Source organism: Pseudochaenichthys georgianus, chromosome 22 (assembly GCF_902827115.2).
Source record: "Pseudochaenichthys georgianus chromosome 22, fPseGeo1.2, whole genome shotgun sequence".
NCBI classification, from domain to species: Eukaryota; Metazoa; Chordata; class Actinopteri; order Perciformes; family Channichthyidae; genus Pseudochaenichthys; species Pseudochaenichthys georgianus.
This window is the reverse complement of record NC_047524.1, coordinates 21246395-21263650: the sequence shown is the minus strand read 5'-3', so window position 1 is coordinate 21263650 and position 17256 is coordinate 21246395. Positions and strand designations below refer to the sequence as shown.

At 41.4% G+C, this 17256-nt stretch overlaps 1 protein-coding gene across 1 annotated transcript; it reads right to left on the bottom strand.

Moving 5' to 3' along the window:
• maco1b (macoilin 1b) lies at positions 1–16402 on the bottom strand. The gene is made up of 11 exons (XM_034111382.2): positions 16105–16402; positions 14641–14782; positions 13776–13902; positions 12459–12582; positions 11492–11670; positions 9992–10556; positions 6753–6911; positions 2496–2678; positions 2276–2396; positions 1013–1187; positions 1–300 (listed from the first exon to the last, which is right to left on the bottom strand). The coding sequence occupies exons 1-11, from the start codon at positions 16182–16184 to the stop codon at positions 98–100; spliced, it is 2058 nt and encodes a 685-aa protein (XP_033967273.1). The 5' UTR covers positions 16185–16402; the 3' UTR covers positions 1–97.
• Between the last annotated feature and the right edge of the window lie 854 nt (positions 16403–17256).

Here is a 17256-nt window from a genome sequence, read left to right as displayed (position 1 = left end):
GTTCTCAGCCGCAGACATGCCGAGCAGAGTGGAAGGTGGTGGGCCTGCAGGAGAAATAAAAGATGACGGAGGCAGGAGAGGGCGCGGGGCGAAGCGTTCACTTTTTGAGTGGCTGGTATACGGAGGCGTTGGGGTCCAGGCCGGAGGGATTGGTGTCCATGAACTTGGAGGAGTAATGGGGGGCCACGGAGTTCATGCTGCTGTTGTCGGATGAGTAGGAGATGCTGGGCATGACGGCCATCACTTCGGCTATCTTCTGTTTCAGATCTTTTATTTCCTGGTCCTTCTGCAGAATCTGAGCTGAAAACAGACGACATGTCAGTCCAAAGAGAAGGCAACTCTAAGAATAGGGTTGACAAATAGTTTAAGGTGTGCTCACAGTTGTATATTTATTACGACCAGTGTTAAAAATGTCAGACACTGGACCGTTTTCTTCTACAGTTTTTACAAGTTGTCTCGTCTATTGGGTTGCCCTTCACTATAGCGTCACTTTTTTGAGACCAATACATCCATGAACAGCAAAAAACACATGAAGGACATAGTAAACAAACCTAAAGTGTGCCATAAAGATATTCCCCCTTACTACCTCCAGCAACAGGTTGCTGTTCTTGTATTATAAACCCGTTGTGGCAATTTACAGACTTTGGTTTTACATTGAGAATAACTAACAGATATGCTTTGACTTATCGTAGTTTGAATGGTGCAATAAATATTTAGAAATGCTAAAAAGCCAATGTAATCCAGAATTAATATTATTACGTTTTTATAGTGGGCACCTTTTCTCTGAATAAGTGTATATTGTCACGCTCAAACTACAATCGGTGAGATACAGTAATGTTAGCTGGCGGTGATGTTATAGTTTTCAGAGTTTATTGTTAAATAAATAATGTTCTTTCAGTTATAATAAACAGCTTCTCCTTGTGTGCTTTTGGAACCCCCTCAACTTATCACAGACGTATTCAGAGAAGTAAAACCCCCTCAACAGAGAACATCATGTGGACATCAGACTGACCTTGTGCGATCTCCAGCTGTCTCTTGGCGTCTCCCAGCGCAGAGAACAGGTCCAGTTTGATCCTGGTCTCTGCACTCAGACTGTTTTCCAGGTGCTGCGTCTTGTCCTGCATGGCTGACAGCGCCGACATCAGCACCTCTGTGTCTTTTTCATTTTCCTTATATTTATGAAGCTCCTGAAAGATGGAGGAGAAGAGATACAGGTGTGGTCAACTCTCTCTGACTGGATGCTTAGCACGTTGGTGAGCGCAATGGCACGGTGCAAATTCTATTTGTTTTATAACATCCGTAGCTGATGTGAAAGTTGAAGTTAGAGGAGCGTGAAAAACAAACAGCCAGACAGACCCTCTCCTAGGATGTACAAATTGTTTGAGGATAGTATGCGTCACTGCAGTGAGGCAAACTGTTTTAAAATCCCAAAAGCCTGTGCCAGAATACCGCTGTTAATAAAACAATTCTCTCAACATAATGTTGACTGTATACAAATAAAGCCTTAGAGGTACACAGAGCGTCAAAACCTATAGCAGACTGCTGCTTTGACTTCAACAGCACGGCCACAATTATGAGCACTAGGGTTGAATATACTATTACGGTTTAAGCCATTTAATAACGAGTCAAATCGTATTTTAAAAATACACACAAACACGTGTATTGCGTGTATTTTAAAATACACACAAACACGGTACATGTTGCGAAGAAATGTTTTGCCAAGCTGCAGAAAGCAACCAACAATTAAAAAAAAAAGAAAGAATAGAAAAACACAATCCAGCCAACTGAAACAATATAACTATTAAAACCAGTACATACAGTATATGCAATGTATGGCAGGTGGATGAAACCTAAATAATGAATACCAAGTTATGAATGGTGAAAGTCACTGATTAAGTACTGGACCATGCCTCTAAAATGATTAGGTGGTTTGTAAAATAAAACAGGTAAGGTATAGAATTCATTCATATTTTCTATGTCATCGTAAACAATGACATATTTCTATCTTTAAGCTATGTTTACCTGCCTTCTGCACACTGGTATTGACGAGTTGTGGTGCACTATAGCTGTGACAGAGCTTCAAGCAATGCCCCATCATGATATAAACATGGTCATGTTACATTTTGCTGCATCATATTCCAAAATGTAATTCTGTGCAGGACCAAAGCAGAACTAGTCATGTACACAAGCCTGCACCAAGGTCACATGACAGAATCTAAACATACAAGTATACCCGAGCACTCAAGAAACAACAATATCTGGAAAAACTCCTTACCTGAACTTTCAAGTCAAGCTCTCTTATCTGGTCTTCCTTTAGCTTGTTGTCCATTGATAACTTCTTACACTCTGTTTCTAATTCATTGATTCTCCGCCTCAGCGTGTCTGTGCACTCCCCTCTGAAAAATTGACGGAGAAAAGTAGTAGATTTAGGAATATAACAGATCAGAACTTCAGATAAAGCGAAGTCAGCAGTGAAATGTCAGAGGTGCAGCTACCTGGATGCTGCTGCTAGTGCTACTGCTCTGGCTGCTGTGGCTTCCTCTAACTTCTTCCGCTTCTTTTCATCTGCGAGCTGTTTCTCTGCGGCGGCTCGAGCCTCCTGCTCTGCTTTGAGCCTCTTCTCCAGTTGGCCCACTGACTGTTTGTCCTTTTGTTTTGCCTGCACTGCATTATGGAGCCTAGAAGAAGCACAGATACAAACAGGATAGAAGAGAACATTAACAAGAGGTAATACAGGGTGGCAAGGAGAGGATTTCTTACCCGTGCTATAGGTATCATCACGGTTTCACATGTACAGTGGGGCAAAAAAGTATTTAGTCAGCCACCAATTGTGCAAGTTCTCCCACTTAAAAAGATGAGAGGCCTGTAATTTTCATCCTAGGTATACCTCAACTATGAGAGACAAAATGAGTAAAAATAAAATAATCCAGAAAATCACATTGTCTGATTTTTAAAGAATTTATTTGCAAATTATGGTGGAAAATAAGTATTTGGTCAATAACAAAAGTTCATCTCAATACTTTGTTATTTACCCTTTGTTGACAATGACAGAGGTCAAACGTTTTCTGTAAGTCTTCACACACTGTTGCTGGTATTTTGGCCCATTCCTCCATGCAGATCTCCTCTAGAGCAGTGATGTTTTGGGGCTGTCGCTGGGCAACACGGACTTTCAACTCCCTCCAAAGATTTTCTATGGGGTTGAGATCTGGAGACTGGCTAGGCCACTCCAGGACCTTGAAATGCTTCTTACGAAGCCACTCCTTCGTTACCCGGGCGGTGTGTTTGGGATCATTGTCATGCTGAAAGACCCAGCCACGTTTCATCTTCAATGTCCTTGCTGATGGAAGGAGGTTGTCACTCAAAATCTCACGATACATGGCTGCATCGATCGCGAGATGTGTCTAAAAATAGAACAACAATATTCTGTTTTATCGTTAATGTCCTATAACATTATCTTCCTGTGCCAGAATAATGCACTTGAACGCATCAAAGCTTTGTGATTGGCCGGCGTGACCCCATGTGTCTGGGTGTGGCTGGTGGGCAGTGGGCACTAGTTCGCTGACGTTGTCCGTGTCAACAGGAGTAACAGTCCGCACACACAAGACCGCAATTATGGCAGTAGCAAAAAAGCCCAAAATATAGAATTTTCACTCCGAGTGGGAGGATGATTATTATTATTGTATCTATTCCAATTCAAAGTCCATCGGTTTCATCTGCAATGCAAGCGTGGCTTTATCGAAGAAGGGTAATTTCAAAACAGTGCACAAACGCTACGAGACGGAATTCCCTCCTAATTCTGCCCTACGCTCCCAAAAGGGGAGGGGCCTGAAAGGACAGCTAAATGCACAACAGTCCATTTTCACCAGGCCCAACAACAAGAGCAAGGCTGCTACCATAGCATCTTATCGTGTCAGTCAGGGCCGGCCCTTGGCATAGGCAGTATAGGCGAATGCTAAGGGCGCATCAATCTATGGGGGGTGGCGAAAAAACAAATATTATTTTTAATTTTTTTTTTCATAACAACACAATTTCCCGATATTGGATCAGCAAAGTACATCTTATACTAACAGAACCAGGCCTATATTGCGTACAGCGCCCATAAACCACCCCCCCCAAAATCAAGTTGAACTGCCCCAGCCCCAGTAAAAACCAGAGGTTTATGTGAAATAGTTCTTTTTTGGAAATAATGGTTTTAGTGTGCAATTATAGGTTTTAATTTTGTATTTGTGTTAATTTAAAATAAATCAAACTCCCAAAAAACGTATACAGCTTTTATCAACATTGGAATTTACTGTGTAAGCAGCCGCGGGGGGGGGAGAGCTTTAGAGAGCTCTCTCCTGAAAGACTGAGAGGCTCTGATAACCTCAGCTCAGTGAGGTAAAGGCACACCTTTATATGATCATTATAAAAAAATAAGAGTAGTATGAAAAACTATATGACAGTAAAAATAAGTTGTTATTAATAAACAAGAATACAGTTTAAAAGGGGAGTGATTTGTAAAATATCCCCTAGAGGAGGTTAGGTTCCCCACCCCCACTTAAATCATGTTCAAATGGATAGGATACGAAATAGATTTGCACAAATCTTGTGTCCATATCTTTCTGTTTTGGTGGTCATGCCTCAACTGTGCACGCATGCGTGAGTCATAGTGAGTGTCTGCATTTTGGGGGGGGGGGCGCCTGCTAAAATCTTGCCTAGGGCAGCAAATTGGTCAGGCGAAACACATGAAGTCTTTCAAAGACGGCGAAGTTGTGAAAGAAGCATTCCTGGAGGCTGCCGACTCGCTTTTTGGGGACAGTAAAAACAACAGTAGCATTTCAACAGGTTTTTGATATAATAAAAACTCAAGTTAGATACCGTTATTAATCAGTTTGTTTGAACTTATTCATTATAATTATTGTACAAAATTGTATAAGAATGCAAACATTAATCGCTTCTGTTTAAATTGATTATAGTCTATTATCATTCAGGTTAAGAAACTAGTATTGCTTGTATCCTATTTTAAAAAAGGCATTTCTTTTTATACTCTACTAAAATGCAACAAAAAAAGGGTTTGATTCTATTAATTTTGTCTTTTGTATTGCACTTTGGCAGCAGATTCCTGTGTAGCTTCAGATCGGAGTTGTCTTATTAGTAAGCCTAATTTATACTTTTGTAGCAACAATATTTTTATATAATGGCAAAGAAAGGGTTCCGAGTCTTTTCTTTTTTTGTCCTGTGTCATGTGGAAGCACTGTTCAATGTTTCTTGAAAACATTACCCACTGTAGTGACGTGTGAATAAACTCCAACTCTGTATCAACAACACTGTTGTGTAACTTCAGTTAAATACTTGTATGTGTGTAGATTAGAAAGAGGTAAAATAAAGGATCTGCAGTATTTTATGAAGTATTAATCGTACAAAGGTCAGTTTTATACAAGTAGAAATGTTTATTTACCTGGTAGTAGGTAGTAGGTAGTAGGCTGTCGTAGTAGGCTGTCAGTAATGGCTACGCCTCTCCATTTGGACTGGTAGATCTCGGCAGACTGGCAACTTTAAAAGTAGCTCTCGGTTCAAAAAAGGTTGGGCACCCCTGCTTTAGTCAGTCGTCCTGGTCCCTTTGCAGAAAAACAGCCCCAAAGCATGATGTTTCCACCCCCATGTTTCACAGTAGGTATGGTGTTCTTTGGATGCAACTCAGCATTCTTTCTCCTCCAAACACGTCTAGTTGAGTTTTTACCAAAAAGTTCTATTTTGGTTTCATCTGACCATATGACATTCTCCCAATCCTCTTCTGGATCATCTAAATGCTCTCTAGCAAACTTCAGACGGGCCTGGACATGTACTGGCTTCAGCAGGGGGACACGTCTGGCACTGCAGGATTTGAGTCCCTGGCGGCGTAGTGTGTTACTGATGGTAGCCTTTGTTACTTTGGTCCCAGCTCTCTGCAGGTCATTGACTAGGTCCCCCCGTGTGGTTCTGGGATCTTTGCTCACCGTTCTTGTGATCATTTGGACCCCACGGGGTGAGATCTTGCGTGGAGCCCCAGATCGAGGGAGATTATCAGTGGTTTTGTATGTCTTCCATTTTCTAATAATTGCTCCCACAGTTGATTTCTTCACACCAAGCTGCTTACCTATTGCATATTCAGTCTTCCCAGCCTGGTGCAGGTCTACAATTTAGTTTCTGGTGTCCTTTGACAGCTCTTTGGTCTTGGCCATAGTGGAGTTTGGAGTGTGACTGTTTGAGGTTGTGGACAGGTGTCTTTTATACTGATAACGAGTTCAAAGAGGTGCCATTAATACAGTTAACAAGTGGAGGACAGAGGAGGCTCTTAAAGAAGAAGTTACAGGTCTGTGAGAGACAGACATCTTGTTTGTTTGTAGGTGACCAAATACTTATTTTACTGAGGAATTTACCAATTAATTCATTAAAAATCCTACAATGTGATTTCCTGGATTCTCCCCCCCCATTCTGTCTCTCATAGTTGAAGTGTACCTAGGATGAAAATTACAGGCCTCTCATCTTTTTAAGTGGGAGAACTTGCACAATTGGTGGCTGACTAAATACTTTTTTGCCCCACTGTATAGAACTTGTTTGGTATTTTTGTTTTTTCTCTCATCTCGTCATTTATTTGCGAGATACAACTCAAAGATCTGCACAAATGTGAGGAATATGTAGTTTTACTGATGCCTGACAATGAACACCCCGATTGCACTATATAGTTAAGATCCTAAACAAAATGATCTCCAGTGACCCAGCTTTCCACTCACTTGTTCTGCAGCAGCTCGTTCTCCTGGCGCAGCTGGCTCAGCTCGGTGCGTATGGAGCGCTCGGCGCTGCCCAGCGAGCCGAGCTGGCTGCGCAGGTCCTGCTCCACCTGCCGGCTGGCCTGCAGGTCGGCCTTCAACTTCTTTACATCCTGCTCCAACCTGTCCCGGTGGGAGAAGGAACAGAGGAGAGACACATTGACATGCTGGATTTATAGATGTATACTGTACATCCATATACATTATGTTATAGATCTGAAGTCTTAATATTGTGGGCCAACGGTCGGACCATGCATTAAACATATGCTTCCCTCTCAAGTAACAAAACCCTCCCTCTCTCAGAAAATCAGTACCTAAATAGTTATGGCATGTTCATATTGAATCTACACTGACATGCAGTCCAATACAAAGTAGGACTACACGTGAACTTTATGTTTCAGAGTGCAGCATATATGAGGATGACCTTTATTCTGAACCGATTCATAACCAGAAGATCATTCTAAGACATGTATTAGAATTGTATGTTGCAGTGTGAGAAAAAGTTTTTAGAGAGTACTTGTCCATAGACAAGTGAGTTTGGCAATTTACTTGTCCGAATACATTTTTCACTTGTCCAGAATGGACAAAAATTGGGGCCACTGGAATCTTCTTCTTCGTCATCGTATTTTACATTTTCCCACGGTTTTTACGACACCGCTAACGTAAGTGAGCGGTAAGATTTTACTGCATCACACATAGGGTTGGATATCGTTTGGATTTTAACGATTCCGGTTCTGCTTTTCGATTCCGGTTATTTTCGGTTCTCGATTCCGGTTCTTTGAGAGGGTAAACATAAGTCAAACTAGGAGAAAAATGTATTTATGAAAACATGAAGTCAAATCTGTATTCCTATTTACAAATCACTTCATACTGTTTAATTTCTTACAGTTATTGAATACAATTATATAAAAATAATCTCTGCATTGTTTAGTTAGTTCTAAGTGGTGCAGTTTGAGAATGTACAATTGGCCCAGTCTCCTCTGATGTTGCACTGCAACCTGCCTGTGAGACAGAGTCCAACCACACATGTCCAACACATAGGACATAACCTAATAATACATTATATTTTTTAGCCTATAGGCCTAGCGCTTTTCTACAACTCGCTTGCACGCTTACACATGCTGCAGCTGCCCAGCTGCTCACTGTTTGTAAAACTAAATAAATAGTATTTTCATTTCAATAATGTAGCTACTTTCTATACCCTGCTTCATAAACAATACTGACATCCCTGTGCTCCTCCGAGTCTGGGCGTCCGGGGATGTGCGGACAGCGCGAGGACACAGACAGGGAGGCTGCTTCACTTCATAAAGGAAATGACGGTCAATATTAACAACACAGGAGCTAAAACGCTTAATAACCTTCATTACGTGTTAAAGAAAGAACATAAGAAAGTTTGACAAAGATGAGGCTGTTAACGGGCAGCGGATCCGCTGTGTGTAGAAAGAGAGAGAGAGAGAGAGAGCCGAGTTTTGCTTCCCAACCCTGCCACTGTGCTACACTTCCCGCCCCACCCCCGTCTAACTGTACAGAAAGCGGCTGCATTTCCTTAGGAATCGACAAGCAGAACCGAAACTAACATTTCTAAACGAACAATGGCGGACACGTACAATTTGCAAATGAGTTCTGCCTTTTGTAAACTGAATGTATCAATAATTTGTCAATAAACGTCACTTGTCCGCCGGACAAGTCAATTGACAGATCTACTTGTCCGATATTGTAAATAACACGTCCCGGACGGTGGGACGTGTACTTTTTCGCACACTGATGTTGCAGATATTGGTATACACTTATTTCTGATCATCTGCTGTCATGTAAAACATTCACCAAGAATAATCTGTCAGAAAAACAGCATTGCAAAAAGTATACCATACACATACACACAACTGAATGCATTCAAACATCCACAGAATCATCAGGCCTATTCTCTTTGAATTATCTGCCAACATCTACCCTCAACTCAACCGTTACACCCAAAACACGTTGAACCTGAAAAACATTATCTGTCAATAGACCAACATTTTACAATTTTGTTTGCAAAAGATTGCATGAAATAAAGACTGAAATGACATTTTTCTACATTTTCAGCCCAATGAAATCATACAAGCAAGACGCCCTCTTAATGACCATCTGTTTGCAACATGTGATTTCAAAACTAAACAATTGACAAGCTAATCAGAATAGGGGCTGACTTTGATATGTTTATGTTTCTGCTTACAACCAATCTTTGACGCTCGTTTGTTTGCTCCAGGTGCACAAGCTGTCAAAATGTAACTGTGTTCTCCATCAACACGAGGACATAAAGAGCAAACTAAAAAACATACCCTGTGCTTTTAGATGAATGCTTTTAGATGAAAAGCTTTGAACTTTAGCACTGTGTTCTCTGGAAAGGAGAGGTTGTCCAAATCCTTTACAAAAGCTTCTGCCTCATCAAATCCACACTGACACTTGTTTAGTATGTTTAACAAAATACCATGAGGCTAACAAGGACCTGGAACAGTATGGAAGGAAACCATGAAAAGTCGGCTGTAAAATAAAAATGTTATTCAGTTGATTTGAATTATTAATAGAGAGTTATTTGATTTTACAAAAGCTAAAGGTGGTTTATTTAAGCGTGCAGAGTGATGTGTGCAAAATCATGAAAAAAGGAGATGGCATCAGTATTAGTGAGGAGGACATCCCTAGCCTCAACACATACTTATAGATGAAATGGATTTTGTTTGAGAGAAAATGTGGTCTCGATAACAAAAGCAACGCATACATACTTAATTTCATATTATAACAGTCTTATAAGAGGGTTCATATTTGTATTTCGTCACTCTACTGTCACATGTCTACATGCTTTAATGTTCAAAAAGCTCTGCTCATACTGCCTCTGCTGCAACACCTCTTTTCACCCTCTGTCTGAAACCACAGCCCAGTCTGCTCTGATTGGTTAGCTGACCGGCTCTGTCTGTTGTGATGGTCAAGAGAGGCGAAGTGATACATAGTGATGTCACTATGTTATGGAAATAAACAAGGGACTACAATGGAGGCATTTCAGGCAGCAGTGTGTGGGAGAGAAACTCCCGGAATGAAGGGATTTTCACCTTTGCAGACCATTCACATACAACACGATCTGATCTATAAACACACAATACAGGAAAGGGGAAACCCCCAAAAGCATAATAAGGCCCCTTAAATGAATACACCCGTGTGCTTCTTACCTAACAAGTGCTTCTGGCTTGCTCAGCTGGTTGTTGGGGATACAGTTGTCTGTGGGATCCTTGTGGGAGCCACCCGATGTCCCCTTCCCCACTGCTAACTTGTGCTTCTTTTCGTTCTTCCCCGTGGAAGAGGAGGATGAGGGTGCGGAGGGGACGCTGCCGTTGGAAGCACTGTGTCCGCGGGGGGAGGAGTTGAGCGTCGCGGCATTGCTGCTAGCATTTTTGTAGTTTTTGGAGGAGGATGAGGATGAGGAGGAGCACGATGAATTGTTGTCCTCTTTAAGCAACAGGTTTTCTGTGCTGCCCAGCTCTGTGGTCAGTCTCTTGTTGTTCATATGGTTCTCCATATACTCCATCTCTTGGAGCTTAGAGTCCACTGCTGATGGCAGGATGCTGTTGTGCTGTTTTTTAGCATCGCCCTTTCCCTCTTTCCCTTTTTCTCTAAACTCTAACTCTGGCAGAGGTGCCGATGTCTTTTTATTGGCTGGAGCGCCATTCTGTGACACTGGAGGCGTGTCCACTTCAGATATTCCTTTAGCTGCTGCTGCTGCTGCTGCTGCTGCTGCTGTATGAATGAAGGGGGAAGTGAAGGGAATACAAAGGAAATATATTTAGTAACACAGCCATGAGAGTGACCTTAAAGAGGCCTATGTGTAATTCTTTATATGAAATATGACTTTTTGTAACCATTGACAGAAGGATTCATGTGCTGCTTCAGTGTTACAGCGCTGCTGCTTCAGTGTTACAGCGCTGCTGCTTCAGTGTTACAGCGCTGCTGCAAGTGATCATTTTCTTGGTGAAATTTCCTTCAAATTCGTTTTTCCCTCGGAGCTTCTTTCAAAAAGTTGCCCAATCACACTCAATAAACAAATCAACTTGTGATCATAATGTCCATCATCGTATGTTTGTTTAAAATGTGAGGCAGGGAAACCTGCAACCACAGACTTTGGGTAGGGAGGGAAGGGCTGCAAAAGTATGTTGGGAGTTATGCTGACTTGTTTGATTCATGACAAACACAAACTCGATTGAAGCCTGGCTGGGATTTGAAAGAGTTCTGTTGCAAGGGTCCACACCTTTTTCACCATTCATTAAATCACATGAACAGGACACTGTTCTTCTAAGTCAGTTCCTATTCACCCATTCATGCAGAGGCAACTAAACAAGGGGCCACCTGCTCAGCTGAGACTAACTTTCTCACACATTCACACATCACTAGCCACCAGTATCTTGCCCGCATCAACACGGCAGGTGAAATCGAACCACGTCCCTTCCAATTGATTGACAGCCGCTCTACCTTCTGAACAACAGCCGCACCAGCAGATTATTCATTTTCCCAATCCATAGACGTTTCATCAGCGACGTGAGGCAACAAGCTAGATGATTTTTACATCTCTAATTATTAAAATAATGGATTTTTTATTGTAACTCTTAGTAGATTGTATTTGTGAGCCTCTGATTTGAACCAGGTGCTTCATGTGTACATGCGTCTGTGTGTTTTACCTTCTTCTGCTTCTCGCTCTTGCCTCTGGAGCATCTGTTGCTCCGGAGGCAGAGCCTGCTGCAGGAGCTGCATGTAAAACTCGTTCTCCTTCTGCACCTCCTTCTGCTTCCGAAGGCGCATCTTATAGCTTACGTAGCTCTTGAACCCGAAGCCCAGCGTGACCACTGGGTAGCCGATGCTGCAGAGATGGACAGAAGAAGAGCACTCATCAGTCTACTCTTGGCTCATAGATAGAACAGCGCAAAATACCGAATTGATCAATGAACCACTGCTACAATAGTGCACTTAAATTATTTAAACCTTAGAATTATTGATATAGTTAGAAGCTAAACTTCACCGCATAACATAAGTCAACATAGTCGAACCGTGCTTAAAGCTTGTAGGGGTTCTTAATATTGCAGACCTCAAGTAACCTTACACATTTTACAATCCTACACTTCAGAGGTCAACATTTTATAAACATGCAGGGGGAGAACTTAGAGCTTAAACACAGATACCGATTTGCAAAGATACAGGTTTTGTGGTGTTTGCCCATCATGGCACAGCAAATGTCTCTACACTTCCTGTAAGATAAGTTAAGAGATCGAATGTTTTGATTAAAAATGGAAAGTGTGGTGCAACAGTTGTGAAGTGTGCAAATGTACAAGTCTTCCTACCTACTTATACTGTAAAGCATATGCAAGTGCATTCATTCGTTATCTTTAACACTCAGGTCATCCAGCCTTGAAAATGAGCAAAGGGAAGAAAAAGGAAGCTAAGAAGCCTAACACGTAACTAAGCATGTGACATTAATGACTTCATGTAGTGCAGAGCAATTCATAAGTGTGAACATTGAGATGAGTTGATGATATAATGCCGTGTCCACATAATTCCTCTCTACCATGCTGACATAGTCGGCACCAAACCTAGACAAGCCCGTCTGTCAGGAACAGAGTTTCACACAGTTTAAACAGAACAGCAGCTCACCAGTGTGCAGCAAAGGGACGACACAGGTCCACGTGGAAGTTCTTCAGGTCTTTGAATCTGATGGCTGCCTCGATGTACACAAAGAGTATCCATAGAGACACTGTGGGCAGGCAGACTCCTCTCTCTGGAAAACAAACAAAGCAGGACAGACATGTTATAACATCAGCATTATGTGCCATCTTCACTGTGTCCATAGCAATGAGGAGGACCACAATGGCAATGTTGGCACAGAATACTATATCATTGTTTAATTATTCCTTCACAAGCCTGGATCACTATTTAATGCTGTATACACATTTCTATCTTACAATAATATGCCTGAGCTTATTTTGATGAAAATGGATAGCACAGCTGACCCTAGTGCTTACTATATGATGTTGCAGCCAATAAAACGGTCCGAAACAAACTTTTTAGAATAACGACATTGGCAAGTCTTTATGGACTCCATTGTTACACTACTGTGCTCTCGATCTCTTGCAGCACATCTCCATTTTGATCAAATATGCTTTATATTTTTGTTTGCGGTTCAAGAGTGTATCTTCCAGTGCGATGTCATCAGTTAAAGCAGCATCTGTGTCAAATGTAAGTGAAGCCTTGATGAAAATAGACCTTTCATACATTATTCTGTAAAAGCCTTCTCTGCACTCTACATGGCTATTATTTACAAAACACATGCAGTTGTCAGGCTACAGACACTACCCATTGTTTCCTTGGCTGCACTAAGCCGCAAGACTTTCCGCAGCGGACCGTGGAGTGTTAAGAGATATGAATACTTCAACAGAGAATGTCACTGGTGCGTAAAGTTAGAGTGCTGAAAAAGCAACTGGGAACCACTCTTGTGTTTCTCCTTCCCCCAGCTAGCACTAGGATTTCCATCTGACACCTGGCCTTCAGTCAACACGGGCGACACCGCCAAATCAGACTGACAACTTGTCTGCAGAGTGCGGCTCGCTTACACACAGCATGCACAATTCTTAGAAGCATAAACCAAGTATTTGTAAATACGATAACACAATGTGCAGGGGATTGCGCAACACTTTTCACACCTGTTTTTCCCCACAAAGCACTAAGTGGAAGAACAACAAAAAATAGAGCCAGTTCTAAGAAGTAGTCTGGTCTGTGACCTTAAAGAACGCTTTATCTTTGTAGTCCATCATTTGAATACACAGAAAGCTTCTTCCTTCCTTGTTTTGTTTGCATTGTTATCAGAACTAATGTAGAAAAGAGATTAAATGAGACTACGGTCAGAGCATGGGCTCATATGCAGTATTTAAACTCACATATATCAAGACACTTATACACATTGGAGGGCCTCACCTGTATGCCAAACATACTGCACCCACACATAGGTACTGGCAGCGAAGAATAGCCATTGCACTGGGATGAAGAGGAGGCAAATAATGTCCGAGGTAAACGCCACACACACAAAGAATACTGAGAAGGCCTGAAGGAGAGAGGAGAGGCTGGTATGATTATCATGAAACACAAGCTTTCATAAAACTAAACAAATCTTCTATATAAAAGTAAAAGATAGGAGTCGAGGCTAACAGCCCCCCTTAAGATGTTGAAGACATTTCATTCTTGTTAGAGTGATCTTGCTCTGGTTGATTAAACTTCGCATTTCATTGTTGAATTATGCCCCAAATCGTTAGGGGAATATTACGTGTGTGCATCCCTATGAGACACATATTCACCACCAACACACACCTACACATTGCAGCTCAATGAAAGCAAACTGTCCAGCATCAATAAAGGACCCACAGGAAAGTCAATCTATGATGGATTTGGGATAATAACTTAGCGCCTGATAAGATCTATCTACCCATACTTTTGAATGCATGTGAATCAATGTTTAGGCTTTTTGTTTAGTTGACATGAAACAAGATATGATTGCGAAGACATTTAGTTGCTTATATTTAGTTCAAGGCATTTTGAAATACAATTCTGTGATAATAGAGTAACTGTTTGCATGTGTCCATGAAACTGGTGGTTACAGTAGCACTATGGTGTTGAAAAAATTCAAAATGAAGTATAACCACATAATTATAGTAGGTGTTGTACTTGTTTATCTTTGTGTGAAAATCTAAAAGTTAAGTTGTGGAAAACAATAGGTATAAAAAAGGTCTACGCTCTTTCTTGACTTTTATGAAATCCTAATAAGTATAAAGAAATAGCCACTCACCAGCCCCTGGTATCTAAAGGAGTCGTACACACTCCGGATGAAGAGCCAGAATGGCCAGAGGTACTCGAACCTGAACTCCAATACAAAGTCTGCCAGCAGGACCAGGGCCCAAACCACCAGGAACTTCAGGTACAGGAAGGTACTAAAACATGAGAATGAAAACGTTTGTATGAAACGTGTTTTGTAAAACAGAAAACACTGCAAGATTCAAAAGTGAATGGCACTCTTATTTACCCCCAATAGTCATTATTAAAACAGCATGTCATCTGAGATCAATGCTTCAAAAGGAGATCCAGCTTTAATGTAAGCGTGTTGTGGGTGTGTGTGAATCAAATGCAAGATGTCTGGAGCCTATTGCTGCTGTTTGACAGATAAAATGCAAGTTTGCATTGCACTTCCTCTTAGCGGTTTATATATTTAAATGTTAATCTTCCTTTATACAGAACTAGTGCATAGAAATGTCAGACTTGTAAAGCCATCAAGATGAGGTATATGTCTGCACTCTGACCTGTTTGACCTTTTAACATTTGTACATGGCATAATATATAGCAATTTTTCAAAAATTGTGGAGATTATAAATACACATAATGTTGTAGTTTATTGCTGGTTCTTGCCATGATTCATGCCAATACATTACAAGAGAAACATTTGACAGTTTACATTGTCTGTCAATAGGACACTGAGACCCAGAAAGTGACACAGTAGGAGTGTTCTCTGATCTCAAAGCAAACCTATTTTGTGGTTGATTGATTGAGCACCTGCTCAATCATTCAAGAACCGCCCCTCATCACTGGGTTCAGATGCCACGTGTGTAACCAGTGGCCTTTAACGTTTAGTTGTCAGACACATAGTAAGTCACACATAGTTAGATAGCCAGGTGTAAAACTAAGCAGCCTTAAGTTGTCTTAATAGTGCAACACATGGTCTTCAGAAGTAAAACCAACCACATTTGTATCAATTCATGTTTACAGTTAATGTTAAAATGATATGTTGTAGATAAATGGGACTCATGGTTAAAGTTGGCAATGCTGCTGTTGTGCTAGCTCCAAAACTACCTTAGCTAACAGAGAAACGGCTCATTTAGATGCAACTAGCAGATGACAACTGACTTGGGCAAACGGTAGATAGTCTGGGTTGTTAGTGAGTGTTCAAGGACCCACGACACCTTATGTCAGAGAAACAGACGTTGTGACATGGTTAAAAACAGGCTGTGTTGGGGCCTAGCGCTAAGGCTAGCTTAACAGCTAACGTTACCTGCTAATGTACAACAAAAACATACAGCTAGCATACATTAAGCTATCACTGGCCATTAGCTATGTTAATAAACTAGCTGGCAGTTGCAGTTCATTGATATCAATGGTAACGTTAGATACGTTCCACAGTATGAGACTTCAAGCATCCCCACTCAGTGCCCCTCGTCACGGTGGTGAGGAGGACCCCTCCGCCTGGCTCCATATGAGTTACCTGCCGTATATACCCTCAGTGATTCGGTTCCGTTTTAACGGCCGTCGGAGTTTGCTGCAGTCCGCATTGCGCCGCTTCATCCTCCTCCCCTTGGCTTTGGCCTTCGAGTAACCACTGTAATCTTATCCAGTTTTCTTGAGTATTCGGACCCAGATAATAAATGAAGTGCCTGTGGTATATGTCGCTGTTATTATTTTTCCCCACTGGAAACAAAGAAATAAATAAATGACTATTCGGGAACCTCCTCCTTTTCTGTTAGCGCAGACTCAATAAGCCACAGCCGCGCTGTGTTTTACGTACGTCCGCTTGTCAGACGGCTGGTATATCCAATCAATCTAACCGCCGAGGACTCTCTCTTTGACGGATGCAGAGATGAGCCATTTACGTTACAGGGGAGCGCGAGGGGGAGTGGGACCGTGGGACGCTGCGTCAGAAACGTATCCCTGTTGAACCAATCAGATCTTTGTGGACAATTCGGGCATCGCTGGTCGACCAATGAACTTATCACGGAGGCGGGCTTTTTTTCCTCAACAGTTTTTGCCTTTGGTTTATTATGAGCAGAACATTATGCAGTCTTTTGGAAAACATTCCCTTTGTGCGAGACACAAAAACACTCATTCCAACGATTCCAACACACGGGGGTTATTTATATCAGGCCCACTGTGTCTGTAGTTCATGAGAGGCTTGCCCCAAGGCTTTGTGTAGTACCATCTTGTTACGAGGTTCAAATGTGTGCACATACAAGTGGACGCGTGCGTGTTTGAGTAAAACAGGGGGTGTTACTTACAGCTGTCGTTGTTTATAATGTTAACACCTTTCCCATGAATTTCTGTCCGTCATTGCAGTTGGAAGAGGAACCATAAAGTGTCATAATGAAAGTAAAAGTGAAAGACTGAAAGTATTTTTGAAGACTTGTAGCCAAAACGGAAGGGACCTTAATCGTTTTGTGTAGCAAAGATAACCAAATAATTTATATTTTATTTTGAAATTATTATAATTATTAATTTTGATTATAACAGTACAGTAATGTTATCCATATGTGCTTTAAGCTAATATTACTGCATGTTGTTGTGTCTCTTATGGTCAAACTAAAATTATAATAAATAATAATTATAATATTATAATATAATTATTAACCATATTGACTTCACT